This window comes from Phragmites australis, chromosome 13 (assembly GCF_958298935.1).
Source record: "Phragmites australis chromosome 13, lpPhrAust1.1, whole genome shotgun sequence".
Classification (NCBI taxonomy): Eukaryota; Viridiplantae; Streptophyta; class Magnoliopsida; order Poales; family Poaceae; genus Phragmites; species Phragmites australis.
This window is the reverse complement of record NC_084933.1, coordinates 30864827-30882538: the sequence shown is the minus strand read 5'-3', so window position 1 is coordinate 30882538 and position 17712 is coordinate 30864827. Positions and strand designations below refer to the sequence as shown.

The 17712-nt window shown below is 43.1% G+C and overlaps 1 protein-coding gene across 1 annotated transcript; it reads right to left on the bottom strand.

Moving 5' to 3' along the window:
- Window positions 1–5732: 5732 nt before the first annotated feature.
- Window positions 5733–6967, bottom strand: LOC133889739 (two-component response regulator ORR6-like). The gene is made up of 3 exons (XM_062330202.1): window positions 6613–6967; window positions 6373–6503; window positions 5733–6277 (listed from the first exon to the last, which is right to left on the bottom strand). The coding sequence occupies exons 1-3, from the start codon at window positions 6812–6814 to the stop codon at window positions 6122–6124; spliced, it is 489 nt and encodes a 162-aa protein (XP_062186186.1). The 5' UTR covers window positions 6815–6967; the 3' UTR covers window positions 5733–6121.
- Window positions 6968–17712: the final 10745 nt, after the last annotated feature.

Below are 17712 nucleotides of genomic sequence, written 5' to 3'. Positions count from 1 at the left end.
GAAAGAGACGACAATCGTAACTCATTTGATAGAAGAAATCACTGGAAGCAACAGTAACACCGTATTAGCAACACTTAAAAATCACAATACTGAGATGAAACAAACCACAACTCAGACATCACCCCTCGGAACTCGCACTCATGTTGCTAAGGCGCCACGACACCGGCAAACAAGCTCTTCACAAGGAAACTTGTAGCCCCACGAAAGCTTGAAGACTAACAGCCAAGATAATTTGAGAGAGCTCCTTCGTTGTCAGAAGTCAGATATGAAGATCATTCAAATTTGGCTAGAGAAGGCAAGGCGGGCACTATAATGGACCGATGACATGTTGTAAGACCTTCGCTTGCGTCTTGCCGATGCTGCAGTAGGTGATGGAGGTTGCAGTGAAATGAGAGGGGATCCCTGGCCTTCACAGATGGTGGGCACTCAATCACTTTAGTTAAGTTGGAGCAGATACAACATGAAGATCCAGATACTAGTCCACAATCTCGAAGACGTAAGTTTCAGACCGTTGCATAAAGTCTCCGTCGATCGGCAAACACTAGTCGTAACTGTTGCACATAAGCTATGAAGGACCACCTCTAGAGAATCAACCACATAGGAAGCCACCAAACCAGGAGTACGATGACCGGCATGTGCCGCAGGCCGTAGTAGTAGCCTGTGGGAGTGGCACGGTACGGGAGAGGGAAACTATTGCGTGCGGATGCGTCCGGTCCGTGGCGTGGCGAGACGCGGCGCCACTCGCGTTGCATGCACGCGAACAGTTGCCGTGCGTTTTACGTGCCTCTGGAAAAGCATTTCGCCTACGGCCTCGGGGCATCAATTCGTGCGATCTCTTACCTCTCTCTCTCTCTCTCGAGGATCCTGGTAGCCCGGTAATCTCCTACCAGCACAGCTTACGTTTCTGTTCATTTTTTTCGAAACCATTTCCGTTCAGAAATTACTCTGCTCGTGAGCTCGTCAGAGCAATGCACAGAAGTGCTAGTACCATGTTTCCTCTTTGAAGCAATGGCGTATACTCCTATTAGTTAGGGCATGCTTCTTGTGATTTTAAGTTGATTCGTTCTGTCATGAACACTCGAAGTGAGCCTGGTCTTGGAACAATTTTCTGCCCATTCTGGCAAAGTGACTTCACTGTCAAACAATATCTGAAACAAATTGAAGCCGTTGTTGTCATCTATTTTAGTTGCAGAGAATACCAAATTCTGAGTGCAAAACTTCAATTTATTACTTTTGCTACGGATACAAGGGTCCGGATCAGTTTCTAGCCAGAACGAGGAGATATCATGGGTCCAGATCAGTTTCTAGGTAAAACGTATATGTTTACTACGTGGAATGTTTCTGCACAATCAATCGCAGACCGATCGCTTGTATCCTGTAAACATTTCAAAGCCGGAGTCAGTCGTCCTCACATAATTTCTTTTAGGAAAAAGTAAATTTCGTAAAACTGCATATACTTTTAACTAAATTATTATAAAACTATAGATTTAAACAATAAATTCACAATACTATATATTTAGTACCAATTTTTATCACAAAACTATAGATATTTTAGTAAAATTATCAAAAAAATACATATTTAAGCAACAATTTCACAAAATTACAGATTTGGCATCGATTTTATCCCAAAACTACATATTCTAAACGAGTTGTTTCTAGCCCCATTAACATGACGACCGGGTTCCATTTGTAGTTTTACGGCAGTTGCCACTCATGAAATTAACCGTCTGGAAGTTTATGTGCTGCGAGCGGGGTTTGTTTGTCAGGTTAACATGTCTACAATAAAATCTATAGTTTTACAATAAAATCGACACTAAATTTGTAGTTTTGTGAAACTGATGCTTAAATATGTAATTTTATGACTTGTGATAATTTTGCTAAAGTATCTGTACTTTCATGAGTTCCTGGATAGTCTGTTTCACGAGCAGGCAGATGTTATAAGACTATAAGTGGCGACCGACCGTCATGTTAACGGAGCTGAGGATAGCTCATCGAGAATATGTAGTTGTCGGTGTATCAGAAACCAGGGGTCCCTAAATTCCGAGGCCAGACCAGCCATCCGCCATATGGCGCCACCCCGCGAGATCTCTCCTATAGGATGAGATAAGCTCAAGTCCCGGGAGAAAGTGCTTGGGGCCACAATCAGTGATCCCCGAGCACCCCAGTTCCCCGATGATCCACGAAATCTGAGTACCAGGAAGAAAGTGCTCGGGGAGGTGCCCGGTCACCCCCGAGCACCCTAGTCCCCCGACGATCAGAAGAGCTAAGTTCCGGGAGAAAGTGCTCGGGACTGCGTGCGGCAGCTCCCGAGCGCTCGGTTCCCCGAAGGTTCGTGCAAGAGTGCTCGGGGCTGCACGTGGCAGCCCCCGAGCACTCGGTTCCCCGAAGGTTCGTGCAAGAGTGCTCGGGAGAGAGTGCTCGGGGCTGCACGTGGCAGCCCCCGAGCACTCGGTTCCCCGAAGGTTCGTGCAAGAGTGCTCGGGAGAGAGTACTCGGGGATGTAAACAGTACCCCCGACAACCCAGAAAGGCCTGACGATGAGGTGTCAACTAGCCAGAAGTCCGAGGCCGCATTTAATGAGCGTGCGTGGCCTAACACCTCCAACTGCTCCCACTGCACTCCGCGTCAGTTCCTGCCACGTTTTGGCAGAGATGCGTGGGGTCATTAATTACACAGGTCCCGTCCCGTGCCATCCGGCTTGTCTCGGGATAATGTCGTGAGGACCAAGGCATTCCGTCTGCCGCACTGCTGTGGCAGGGGAACAAGATAGGGCGAGCACACCGGGTTGCTCTGCGGCTGCCCGGTGGGCCCTCTCGACGGCGCCCGTTGCCAGGGCATTTATGATGACAGGCGACCGGGCGTGCGACGCATTTTCCATCCCTGGTTACTTCACCCAAAAGAAATGATGACGTCCTTTCCATTTATGACGTCTCGAAACTCGAGCCCCCTCCTTTCCGTTCGGTGCATGTCATGGCCGGCGAGTACTTAAAATAGTCGGCAACGCAGAAGAGGGAACAACAAGGAACAGACCAACCACAGCGAGGAGCCATCCTGAAGAACAAGACGAACAAGACCAAGAAAGAGAGACACTGTGAGCAAAGTTGAACACAGTTCCAGCCGAAGAACAAGGAGTCTCAAGCTCTTAGTTAGGCCAACATTTTTGTAACCAGCAGCATCCTTAAGGGACTTCCTCAAGACAGTTATAGCATCCATACAGGAGTAGGGTATTACGCCCCCGTGCGGCCCGAACCTTTCTAAATTCCGGTGCATTTACTTCTTCTTGCAATAGATCGACACCCCCACCACTGGCCGTTGCATTCATTCCAATTTATTTCTCCGACGAACTTATTCAGGATCATCCCCCGACCGAATCTCTAAAAAGGAGTCTCTCGGGATCCCTGCGACAGGAGTTAATCCTCCGACAGTAGTTTTTGCGATAAAATTGGTGTTAAATATTTAGTTTTATGATAATTGACAATGAATCTGTAGTTTTGTGAAACTGTTACTTAAATATGTAGTTTTGCTATAATTTATCAAAGTATCTATAGTTTTATAAAATTTACTAAAAAAATCATGCTCACACGACACATTCAAAGCCAAGTCCTGTTGAGGACGTGCGTGTAGCGCGATGACAAGTGCGCATGACTTGCTTGATGCCCAAATGAATTAGAGCGTTGAGTTCGACTCCGTGCCTCATCAGGGTTTTCTCTAGTAGTTAGGGTACACATATGTCTACGTGCTTAGCGAATATCAGTTGGTAGTGTGTGGTTAGGGTGTGCGCGTGTATAGTATGAGTGAGTTGTGTGCCTCCTTATATGCACCTCAGAAAATTCAAGTATTACTGGTTGTTGCACGGTTCTTTTGTAGACTTTTCTTTAGAAACAAGCTCAGGTTCGCACTCCCTGTACAGGGAAGTGATTTATTCTCAGTTAGCGTTCGGAAGTAGCTCGGGTTAGACTAAGGGTACGCACCCGCGTGGGAGTGTAGTGAGATCTATGTAAAAATATAGGTGCTTACGTCGTGCATACGTGTGTATGCGTTTAGGCATAAATGTGGTGTGAGTGTGTTATATGCTCGTCCTGAGGTGTACATATAAAAAAATGTCGTTCTCAAACACAAAATTTTGATAAAATCCTGGCTAGGCCTGACCTAACATACTCTCTCCGTCTACAAATACTTGTCATTGAGTTTTTATTATAGTAAATTTGACCGTACGTTTTTTTCTAAAAATATTTATAGATACATAATTTTTTTTATATTATTAGATCTATTATGAAACAAACGTTACTAGTATTATATATTTTTAAGTATTTAGAAATCTTATTTAGAAAAAAATGTATAGTCAAATTTTGGTACGGTAAAAAACATGGAGTAACAGTTATACTACCAACTGCATCGCACACCGACCTGTCAATCAGACGGATAATCGACTGATCCTGCTACAAGAGACATTCAAAGCCAAGTCCTGCTGAGGACGCGCGTGTAGCACGATGGCAAGAGCGCGTGGCTTGCTCGATGCCACACGAGTTCGAGGGTTGAGTTTGACTCCGTGCCTCTTCGGCGTTTTCCTTGATAGTTAGGGTACCCGCGCTTAGTGAATATCAGTTAATAGTGTGTGCTTAGGGTGTGAGGGCGTATAATATGAGTGAGTTGTGTGTCTTCTGATATGCATAAAAAAATTCAAGTCCTGCTGGCAACTGCGTAGTTCTCTCGTAGCAACTTAGGCTCGCACACCCTGTACAGGGGAGGGTTTATTCCCGGTTAACATCCGAAAGTAACCCAGGTTAGGCTAGGGGTAAGCACCGGCGTGGATGCATAGTGAGATTTAAGTAAAAAGATGTGTGCTTAGGTCGTGCATTTAGGCACAGATATGGTACGAGTGTGGGTTATGTGCACGTCCTGAGTTGCACACATTAAAAAAAAACTTTAACTTATTAAACATAAAATTCTGATAAAATCCTGACAAGATCTAACCTAACATAGTACTTCCGTTTACAAATACTTGTTATTGAATTTTTACTATAGTAAATTTGATCGTACATTTTTTTTCTAAAAATATTTATAGATTCTTATTTTTTTTATATTATTAGATTTATTATGAAACAAACATTACTAGTAGTATATATTTTTAAGTATCTATAAATATTTTTTAGAAAAAACTTATAGTCATATTTGCTAAGGTAAAAAACATGAGTAACAGTTGCACTACCAACTACATCTACATCACGCATTGGCCTGTCAATCAGACGGATCATCTGCTGATCCTGCTGCAGGAGACTTTACATTCCAACCACGTCAGACCCGGGCCACATACACTGCAGGGTCCCTTTTGCAGAATCTGCTTCCAGATGAGCAAATCTCTGAAGAGATCCTTCCGCTGGCTTTATTATCATATCCCCCATATATTCCTTTGGACTTTTCATTTCTTTACACACCGTATACAACAACAGCTCACCTAAGACAGCCAGGAACGGTTGTATAATACCTTGCTGATACGCACAGCACAAGAATAATGCTTTGATACGCACAGCTAGCACAAGGTGATTGTGCTTGTGCAATAATAGTAGAGCACTGGACATGCATAGAAGTCATGGCAGGCAGGGCAGGGCCCAACCATCAGCAGAACTAATTAGCAAACAATCAATCATTTTTCTAGGGTTATTAACAATCAATCGTAACTCGTAGGTACGAGTTCATGGATTAGCCAACTGTGATCTCCATGTGACAATAAATAAGATATAATTGAGCTGATTGTTAATCCTAGAATTGATGTCAAAAACTCTGTTCTTGAGACGGTTAACAGGTTTGCTCTGATGCCATTTCTTTCAACAGATGAGATGGGAAGTTCTCTGAACAACATCAGAAGAATTCTTTTCCTTCTGCTGAAGTGAATGAATTCTCCCTCTCTTTTTTTGCATCTTTTGCAGAGGATCACAAGGGAGCAAGCAAATGCTCCCCCAATTCCTAACTTCCAAAGCTAGTCTCCCTAGGCCCCAAGAGTTAGCTTCTTGTTTCAGGCAGCAGCAGATTTATGTCCAAAAAATTGGGGGAAAAAGAACAAAAAAAAGGTCCTAAGATCCTAAGAGTAGTCCTTCATGGTGCGGCAACGACCACCGCGCTATCATCTGATCCGGCTGCACAGCCGTGACACATCCGACGCCCGGACAGGCTTGAGCAGGAAGTCCTCTGCTCCCTCCTCTAGGCACCGGCTGATCCGGTTGGGGACGTTCTCCGACGACATGATCACCACCGGGATTTCCTTCAGCTTAGAGGATTCCTGTGGAGAAAAGATTGCAAATTTGGAGTCAGCGCTGGATCTTCCCAATTCTTGCATTGCGAAAAGAAATTTGATCAGTTGGTGTGTGAGTTTACCTTGACGCGCTTGAGGAGCTCGTATCCGGTCATGCCGGGCATCCAGTAGTCCGTAACGATCATGTTCACGTCGGGCAGCAGCCCGAGGCAGAGAAGCTCCAGCGCCCTCGTCGCCGATTCCACCGTGGTCACTGCGCAAGCCAAGATTATGATTTAGCCTCCAAGTTGTAAATTCTAATCGATTCAACTGAATAAATCATCGGCCAAGATTCAAGAACGGTTGGCTCGATCGATATTTACCTCTGTACTTGGAGCTGCGGAGGATCTTGGCGATGACGGCCCGGTCGACGGAGCTGTCGTCGACCGCCAGGACGTGCTTCTCTTTCAGCACCACCTCGTCGGAGGCCGTCACCGGCACGACTTTCCTGTCGCAGGCCTTTGGCGACGCAACCTTCGGGGAGTGGGACGGAGCCGGCGCCGGAGACGGAGCAGCGGCAGCCATTGCGCAAACAAATCCGCAACCGAACAGAAGGAAATCGACTGGGAGATGCAGCGACCGGATCTCTTCTTGTTCTTGCGCCGCGATGCAGTGGGGATCTTTCAGGCTGCTCTCTCGGCTTGACAAGTTTCGTTGCGATGAGAGGCTGAGCCGCGCGTGGCGTATATATACAGGTGTGGAAAGGGAAGGGGAGGAGGAAGAGAGAATTAATGCGTGGGAAATCCTGCGAGATCTCGAAGGGGATCCGAGGCGCGCCCATCGAGTAGACCGCTGGGCCCCACGGCTCAGGACGATCCTGGCGCGGATCTGCGGGGCCCACCTGCCATGCTCCTCCCCTCGTGGGGCCCGCGGGCGATCCGGCCGGGATTTCCCTGCCTTGGCCTTTGGCTTTCGACGCCTGTCACCCCACGTACGCCCGGATCTCGTTGGTGTTTTCTTAGGCCAAACAGAGGATCTCGTTGATGTTAATTTTTCCCAGCGGTTTGAATTGGATTGGATTGTTTCTTTCCAGTGGTATTTGCGATCGGAGCCGCGATGGCCTCTCGGTGGTTCTTCGGATTCTGGAGAGATTTGCATTTTTTTTTATTGAAAATAGAGCTTTATGAATTTTAAAGTTACACCAATTTAAAATAATCTTATAAGAGTTTACTTCTAATTTTTACACTACCAAGTTACACACAACCATTGAATTTGTATCATTATAGCAAACTGATAAAATCGTATAAGATTTTATGTTTTATCTCTATATTACCAAGATATACAAGACTATTGCATTCTATGTATGGGACATCTATCGAGCTTTCGCTTCACGTTGATTGACTTTTACGTCTGTTTGTTTTAGGCTGCTTTTGTTTCTGTCAGAAGTACAGAAGTCCAAACAAACGGGTTTGCTGAAAAGTGATTTTTGGAGAAGTTAGAAACCTGTTTTTGAGAAAATGAACTAGTAACTGAGAAGCTAGCTAAAAGTAGCTTTTCTAAGAAGTAGTGTACTGAGAAGCTAAAAAATTACTGTAAAATTCAACAGCTAAAATCAAAAAATAACTTTTAAGAAAAACTAAAAACATAACTTTTTAGAAAAAAACAACTTTTTAGAAAAACTATAAGCAGAAACCTAAACAATCCTTAGTACATCTTTAGTACGTGAGCAGTACCGGGTTCATCTCTTCGACGATTTGCAAAATGATTTGGTTTACGGGGTAAGGATTGCTATGGGACTCTTCGGGATTGGATTAAAATTGGACTAAATCACAGGACTTGATTCCAATCTCCGCCCTCAATATTGTCGTATATTGTTAATCTCTGGAGATTCACCAGAGTCCGCGGGCGTGAAGCCTTGAATTTTTCAGTACTGCATGAGATGCAAACTGCAACAGCGGAGTGACCCCGTTTCTGCAGATCGATGCAGACTTGACTTCAGCGGAGTAAATTCGAGAGATCTGGTGGTAACATAACTTCGAATGAATCTCATGGCGATACCCGATTTGTGTGGGGTACTAAAATCGTTCAGATTTGATTGCGTCAGACGGTGTACTTGCATGGCAATACAGCCCCGAGAGGTACCAAACAGAGCTGTGCAGGATAAATGCTCATAAATCATACAGCCCTACTTCTGTCACTGAATTCTTGACTCACCAATTCTCTTGAAGTGTTATCAGCTCTACCATTTCAGAAAACTGCAAAATCATCGAACGCTTGAGAGGAATTTTTTGTTGAAAAATGCTTAGCCGGAAGATTTACTGCTAATTTCAGCCACTTTATAATGGCCAAGAAGGCTGAGATGTTCACGACACGCCATTGACCTGCTAGGAGATCTCGATTTCACATCAGCAGGAAATCCCACGCCCTCAGCTGATTAATCTTGAAGAATACATTGATCCATAAGACTCCATCGCCTTCCTTTCAATTCCAAATTCCGTGCGCTTTGGTGGCGTCTCGCATTGTCGCCGCTGATCTGCTGGCGTCAACGACGTATCCCAGAGGATTCTCTCGGTGCAGAAACTTCTCACCTGACTCGTCAAAAGTTGAAACCTTCCCTTCCAACCACCAGTGGCGCCCATGTATGTTTGCGAGCTATGTAACCCTACATTGACCGGCCCCCCTAATTCTTCGTCTTTCATTTCCTCCCCTAGCTCAGGTGGCCTTTATTTGGTCAAACGTTAAAGAAGACTAGTAACTACACATGTATATATCAATTCAGTATATAGTAATCCACAAAAGTATAGAAAGTAAATAATATAAGATTGAGTGTATTATTATAACGTATGAAAGGTAAATATTTAATATTTAGGTATGAAAAGTAAATAATAAAAAATTAAACTATGCACGGGATCATTTGATCAACTCAAGTATACGGTAGAGATCGTATGAATTTATCGTAACTGTTGAATTATACATAAGTATAAATTAGAAGAGACACTAAAAGTAAAATAAGCAGCTTGTGCATCACAAGTCACTGTTAATACACTATTATGCTATCGTGCGTATCTTGGTCGCATGGGGGGAGGGGTTCTTTTGGTCATGAGTTACGAGCTTTTTTGTGTCATGATGTTACATTGTTGTAGTGAAAAGGCAATGCCTAATTTGCTCGAAATTTTCTTTCACTGTATACCAAGCACAGAAATTAGTGCTGCCAAATTGACTTCTCAAGTAGGCCTGTTAATAGGATAGGTTGAGGCTGGTACAGCAAGAATGCACATGATCTAAAACCGAATAAAAAAATTTGACCCGTCTCTAAGACGCTTAACAGGTGAAATCACATTTGAATCTGAACCCAACAGGGACCCCCAAGTGGGAGTTGAGAGCTATGATCAGCGGCGGGTGCGGGCGAGAACGATATTGAGCGGGCAAGACAGGTGCCTAGTTGCTATGGAGGGCTGGTCAGTGGGTTAGGTTGGGCATATCATACGCCCGTGAACGCTCGCGAGCAAATATGTGCTCCCACCTCTGATCCAAATCCAAATCGAATCCTGACCCAGGACTCCGCGGACCAAAATTTGCCTCCCGCCTCATCCCACATGGTGTAGAACCCCGCAAGGACCTGGTTGGCTCGCCATGTTTTCAGCCTTATTCTCAAGTAGGCAATGTCATGATATATGCGGTGCAATAGTGCATCTAAAAGCTCAAATGGCCCAGCACTTCATCGTACACGCATGCACACCATTGAGGCATGGACAGGGGAAAAAAGGCCGAGGCGCACACGGTTTCCGAGCAGCAGATACTAGAAACCAATCGAACACAATCGCTTTGGCTTTGCCAGATCTGTTTCAGCACTATGTCAGAAAAGGCGCTTGTTTTGTTGTGACATGGGAAGGATACGAAGAATCCGGAACCACATCCGACCAGCTTCCCTCTTCTCATTAAGCAATGGAAAAGACGAAGAAAAACCACACAGTTTCCGAGCAGCAGATACTAGAAACCAATCGAATACAATCACTTTCGCTCTGCCAAATCGGTTTCGACACTGTTAGAAAAAAACGCTCGTTTTGTTGTAATATATAAGGATACGGAGAATCAGGTAAAAAAATCTTAGACAAGTTATAAATAACTATGAACAACGAACCGCATCTGACTAGCTTTACTCTTCTCACTAAGCAATGGAAAAGACGAAGGAAAACCAAGCACGGTTGATAACCTTCTTCACTGACATTTGGACATCTGAAATAGTACATGTTGTGAATCATGTCGTCCTACTAGTATATACGTGTGCAATTTTTTTTTCTGTATTCATGGACGCTATTTCCAACAAAAGAGAACCGAGAGATACAGTAGAAGTACGACATAGCAAAAAGATTCGTATTCTGCATTCAGTCTCAGCCTCCCATGCATAGTTCCTTGAGATGTCAGGAAAGTGTTGTCTGTGTCTTGCCTTGGAAATTGTTCCTTGCCTTAAAAGGGGAAGAAGGATGGTTGTGAAGATTAACATGGGATCGATTACTCTAATAACTATTATAAACAGTTACCAACAAAGAACATCGGTCGGGTGGAACTACCAGCCGAACGTATATATTCATGTTCTTTAACATGTATATATATTTAAACTCAATGATTAATAGTACAAGTTCTTAATTCTATTATTCATTCATGTTTCTCTATATTTTTCAAAACCTTCGTAACTTCGTGCATGCAAGAATTTTTTGGAGAGTTAGAGAGGTAGAGAATACATGGTATAACATATATACTCGAATCCTTATTATTGAAGGAAAGATTTAGGAGAGAATAAGAGAGTTTGAGAGAGGGAAGGGGAGCAACAGAAGAGGAGGGTGGGGCTGTTGCTGTGCAGTCATGTGGGAGTGGAAAGTGGTGTTGGGCAGGTCAGGTGGGTCCTACTTGTAAGAGAGATAGAACCAAATAGCTGCAAAACTATTTTTCTCTATTTGTTTTCTCCAACAAGATACTCTATTGCCTAAGAATTCTAATCCATTTTAAATAGATTCACCCATCACGCCTAAGCGAGACTTAAATTAGCGAAAACTCTAACATTGGTTATTTTTAAAATACATAACAAAGATACATAATATTTATGATACATGATTATGCTTAATGATATGATTAAAAAATTAGGATGTGACAGAGGTGATTTGCAAGTACTAGCTATTTATCTCTTCTCTTTCAGAGCTTTTACTTTCTCCCCTCTCCCTATGTGAGGTATAAAAAATCGTGTTAATCACAACATTAAGAAGTATGTTGTCTCAGCTAAGTTATAGCAGTTATCTTTAACCATGAAGATGTCCTATCTCGACTGCCTCATTTGTCGAGAGCTCAAGGTCCTTTCAGATGAGTTGAACAAAGGATTCTTTCCTAAAGTGGGGACGCCTGGTAGGAGAACTAGGTCTGACCATGAGCAGCTCGGTCCAACAAACCCGATCTGATCCGACCTGAAATAGCCTGACCTAGCTCGACCTAATGAGTCGACGGGTTGAGCTCAAGCTTGACTCTTCCAGCTCGCAATGGATTTTGAGTTAGGGTTGAGCTTAAAATGGACCTAAAACTCAAAATAACCCGACCTAACTTGAAAAAACCAAAAAATCACAAACCAACCTGACCCACAGTGAGTTTCTAACCGAGCTTCAGCTTAGAAACCCAATCCAATGCTAGACTCAAGCCAGACTTTAGAGTCTGTTTGTTTCGTATTCTGGATTATGGATTGTACTTCACAATCGTTTTATGCAAATAAATAAACGGATTCTAGAAGCATATTGTAGCAATCTAAAATTGGATTGTGACATAATTTACAATCTAACTTAGAGTAACTTCTATAATTTACAGTCCAGAATTTAGATTCTTACGATCCGCAGAAAAAATAAACAGTCACTTATACTTACGTGTTTTCTATCGAGCTTTTTAAAGCCCCCGACAGTTGAACAGATCTAAGAAGAACAGATGTACTCCCGTGCTAGAGCCATATCGGGAACGGGGCTAGCCCACGGGCACTCTGTGCAGGGCGTACCTGTGCTTGCCATCGATAATTTAACCGTGCTCTATCTTCAGTTCTTCACCAGCTGATGATGGATTAGTATTCTTTTTCCGAGGAACAGTGAGATCTTAGTTGATATGATCAATCCTGACAGAGGAAACAGGTGACGGCGATGCATACTCGCCTCGTAGCATCTTTCGTCGGCGCTGAAAGGAAATGATCGAACCCATCCGTGCCGTGCCGTGCCGTGCTGTGCGTGGCAGCAAGGTCGCAAACGGACGAAGCAATGTACCAAGACAAAACAATGAGGCCATCCATTCCATTCCAATGAATCTTGCACTTGCGGATCGCTTTACGAGAGCGTGAGATACGCGGCGTATCCTCGTGTTTGGAGGACGCAGCGAGTGGCACCTCCGGCCGCGACGTCAGGAAGGCAATCGCGGTCAGCATGGCACGGCGCGTACGCACTTCCATGCACGTCTAGCCGAATCGGCTTCGAGCGGGGCACGGAGATCTCCCAGATCGCACGAGATAGAGGATGGCGAGGGACGGCAGTGGAGCGGTGTGGGATCTCCTCGGTCCAGTCGCGAGGGAGGCATCCGCGCTCCCTGTCAGCCCAACGAAGCTGCGTGGCAGTCGAAACTAGACAAGAATCAGACGCCAGCCACCAGCTCGGCACTCGGCACTCGGCAGCAGCCACACATGCTACTGGCTCACGCGGCTGCCTATTTTACTAGGAGAGGGAGAGTTGCAGGAGGGGGTGGTTCAGGCTCAGTAGTCAGCTAGGCTCAGTACTGGGCTAAGCAGATATCGAGTGGATCGAGTACCGTACTCCTTGTGTACCCGTCATGACTCATCCAATCCGATATCCAAGCTGTTCTTATCCAGACTCAGATCTTGATTGACGAGGGGGGCTTCTCGATCGATAGATGCCTGTTCTATCATTTCACGAACAGCACGATTCCGTAGAGTAGTACAATCCTAGCTGGTTTTCCGGAGGATTAATAAATGTGTTTTCTGTAAGTCAAAATTGAGTGGATATTATTATAAAAGTGTATATAATATCATCAGCTATGATAATACCATATGATTAAAAATAATAATTTTTAACTTTTATGACGGTACCTAGCATCATGTAAAGGTCATATAAAAGGTAAGGCTTCTTCAAAAGTGCGGATATAGTCACTCCGGCCAGCACGCCGCTTCCAGCCACCCAAACAGACTCCTACGACCGAATCCATAATTTAATTACCCGCTACTCCCACTGAGTTACACTGGTCCCCTCCCATTCCACGTGAGAAGATGGGAGAGAGGAGAGTGGATTAGGGTTTTGACCGGAGTGACGGCTCATCGGATCCCCGGCTCGTCCAATGCTGCCCTGGCTACCTCGGCCTCCTCTGCTTCGGCTTTACCGATGGCCGTTGCAGCTGACCGTGTCCGCATCCTGTTCCTCTCTATGGATATCACCCTCTTCACGCCCAGGATCGAGCACCTCGGGTTCACCGAGGATGCGGACGACGACGAAGATCTCGGAAGGCCAAGGAGCCACCTTGGCCGGTGCGCATGCAGGCTAGGGCCCACCGTGTCTGAAACGTGGCCGTAGCTCACTGGTGTGTGGCTATCTCCGTGGCAGCGTGCTTCGTTCTATCGCTGATTCGTCAATCATTGCGCCCATTGGGATGTGCGTGCCTCAAACCCAACCTGGTGCATCGCATCTCTCTCTCTCTCTCTCTCTCTCTCTCTCTCTCTCTCTCTCTCTCCAGCAGATTGTGCAGTACTCAATTGAAATGGGGATCCAAGGATTGGCTATCCCAAATGGATATCCTTCCTATGTCTCTCAATTTTTTCCTTTTCATTTTCAAAATTCTCCAGGGTTCTATCAGATTTAGTTAGGCTAAGTTAAATTAATTTTTTTACTAATTTCATAAGTAAGATCTTTCTTTTCGTGATGTTTTCTTTGCAAATTAGCCTGAATGGTTAGGTAAATGGGCTAGAGTTACTCAACCTGGTTGCTTCTATACCATCTCCATTGTTGCTAGTCATGGGGTTTGCATGAAATACAAAGCTACTGCTTATGCTTTCGTTATTTTGCCACTTATCCTTCTACTGATCTTAGCTACTTATGCCGGTCGGCAAATAGGTTCATGTCATGATTGATTGATTTACTCAACTGCTTTTGGTACTTATCCTTTTATCTGATAAAGCACATAGTGATGCATTCATTTAACCCTGCTCTAAATCAACTAACACATGCCTTATTTTTATTTTTATTTTTGGCTCATGTTATTTGGTACTTTTGTGCTCTGTGCAATATTTATACTTGCCCAAGTTTTCATCTTAGATGTTTGGGACCTCCATTTTATATGGATTAATGTCATGTATGCCATCAAAATATGTGAGAAACTATCCAAATAATATGCAAATTAATCAACAGGATGGTCATTATTCATAATCACAATCTCGATGATTAACCAGAATATCATTCTGTTAGTCCCGTCACGTGTTTTGTGCCCAATATCAAAACACATGCCTTCCAATATTTAGCATCACAACACAGCTTAAGAAAGAGTAAGTAATTAACATTTATATTATAAGTCTTTAACATGCAATTATTTTCAACAATTTACATCAAAAGTTAACAACATCTACGCAACGAAAACATAAACCTATACAACAAAAGAGAGTGAAGCCACATGCCCTTAGACACCATCCCAAAAGCATGACCTCCGAGAGTAGGATGAACTACTCTTGCCCGCCACACTGTTTGGCAAGCACGAAGTAGCCAAACAACAGTTATTTCTCACCAGCAGCACCTGAAAACACAGACATGAGTACGAAGGTACTCGCAAGACTTAAAATATATAGAGCACATATACATAACTCAACTCTAAAGATTATGCATTGAGCCATTAGTAAGAAAAAGCCACATGGTTACGTTAAACATAAGCGCTAAGCAACCTGGACATATATATGTGAGCAACTAACTTAACCAACAACAACATAACTCTACTATGTCAGAACCAACTGAACATAAATAATTGGAACCATTATGAACATACATGTAACAAAGATCAATTCAACCATCTCCCACGTATCCAACCATCAAGCACAAGCGAAAACTTTACGACCGATACAAATGAACAGAAGCATGCTTATAACCGAGAGCGCGGCATTTCAAAATATTTTTACACCCTGTATAGGGATACTCCTGGACCCACACGACACGAAAACCATACGGCTTGTGCCATCAGCTAAAATGCACACAAGGGGTACTCGTGTCAACCTTTCCCAATAAACCCCGATCATTTGAAACATGCATCGCTCGGCGCGACGGTACTAGAACTACTCCCAGAGCAAACTAATACCACTACAAGCCCGCCCGCTCACACGGTCGATGTTCAGGCCCCAAATGACCATAGCTAGAAAGTTATTCGGCCCGTCTTACCATTAGATCGGCATATGATGAGTATGGTAAGTGCTAAAGCCGACTACACCGACGATCGGTGCTTAAACGACGCAAGTGGTCTACGGTGTTCGGTTTCCTCTTCCTCCCTACCTAGGAGAACTCCACATCTGTACAGGATAAACACCTCCTAGTACCACCCACGTCTCGTCTCATACTCACCACTCATATAACCATCATCAACCCATATCTAATATTGTGATCATTACAAAAGTAAATAACGTATACGCTCGTAAACGATAAAATAATTCACCGCTCGACTTCTACCTAATGACCTATATATGCATTGCTAAGTATTTCGATTTAACTTGTAATCTAGACACCAACAACATACTAAGGCGACAATGAAAAGATGAACAACAATTTAAGATAGAAGTACAGATATATGGTCAGAAATATTTAAGGCTGTCTTTTGAACTTATGCATAGATTTGTGTGTTGTAAAACCTTGTATTTTTTAAGAATATGTGATCATATTATGTTTATATATGTGATGCATTACTGTTTGCGCCGGGAGAAAAGCTATCTGGATTAGTTTGCTTGATTAAAAAACTAACTAATTAGAAATTTTTCTAATTAGGGCTGTGCGAATGGATCAACTAAGGCATACATGTGCATGCATTAGCTACGTCCCATGTAAAATTCCCGTGCTCTGTATATGGCCCAACTTGTTTCTCTCTCTTCTCGCTTGGAAGTACTGAACCTATTTAGTTTAGTTAGTTGAGGGTATGCATATTCATTCAGACGTTCAGATTTATGTTCTTGTTGAGACGAATTTAGATGTCTATTTTTTAATATAAAGACGTCTAATTTCTCTAAGATTAATCTAGTTTTCATCATTCAAAAAAAAATCTCGCGTTGAAATAGCTTGTTAAACTCAGAAATGTTTCTGGCGATACCAGTTTTGGTGGTCAGCTCAAGTCCACCTCAGATGGAGGGCAAGCGAGGCAAGCGTCTCACATCATTCTCACAGAGATCATTAGGATCACAAGAATCGTCACATTGACAGCGGAGACAGAGAGAAATCAACTTAAAAAATTCTCTTCTTTACCCCTTAGTTTATGAGGATTAGAATAATATGCACCTCGCTCTCCTCGCCAGACTGTGGCAAAGGATGCAGGCGTACAACACTTTTATGAATGATCCGTTAAAATCGGATCTAGTTACTTACACATTTACGATTTTTTTACAGTTTTATTATTTTATTGGGTAGAAAAATTATATATAGGTAGATACACATTAGCTAAGTATTTATGTGTTGTAATAAAAATACAAATATTAGACACGGTGATATTAAGTACAAACTAAACGTATGAGGATACAGATGCATCATTGGAGTGTTGTCGAATGAATATGTCGGGAGAGATAATGTAGCTTGATTTTAGATGAGATCTAAAATAGGAGGAGTAGATTATTCACTAATTTTTCTCTTAATTTATTTATTTATTTTTATTACTACCTCTGTTCTCATATAGATTTCGTTTTAAGAACTTGATTTGTTTCTCAAATAGATGTCATTTTAGGTTTTTAATGTGATGTTTTACTATAGTATCCATATTAAAGGCTATTAAAAAGTACATATTCAATTCAATGAGTGTGGTGAATTAGTGTCTTATGTGTTATTGATTGAATGTGTGAGAAATCATGAAGAGTAAATATGTCATATATGAAAGATTTTCTTGCAATTTTGTTCTATGTACCGAGGCTAAAACGATATCTAAAAGAGAACGGACATAGTAGTAAAAAGAGTCTCGTATCCGTAGCCAATAACGAGACGGAGAGGCTGGAGGACGAGGACGGATGGTAAAAGTAGGTAAATTATTTGAATTTTAGAAGATTTTATTAGATTTGATGAGAGTAAGGTAAGATGTGACACATAGCTAACTCATGTTTTATACAGTATGTATGTATGCATGCATGCATGCTGCTGCCGCCACAAGCGAATAGAACAACCAGTTAGGATTTTATCTCTCTCTTACTCCACCACATGTAGACTATTTTGTCTCACTGCATCAACGTGCACTAG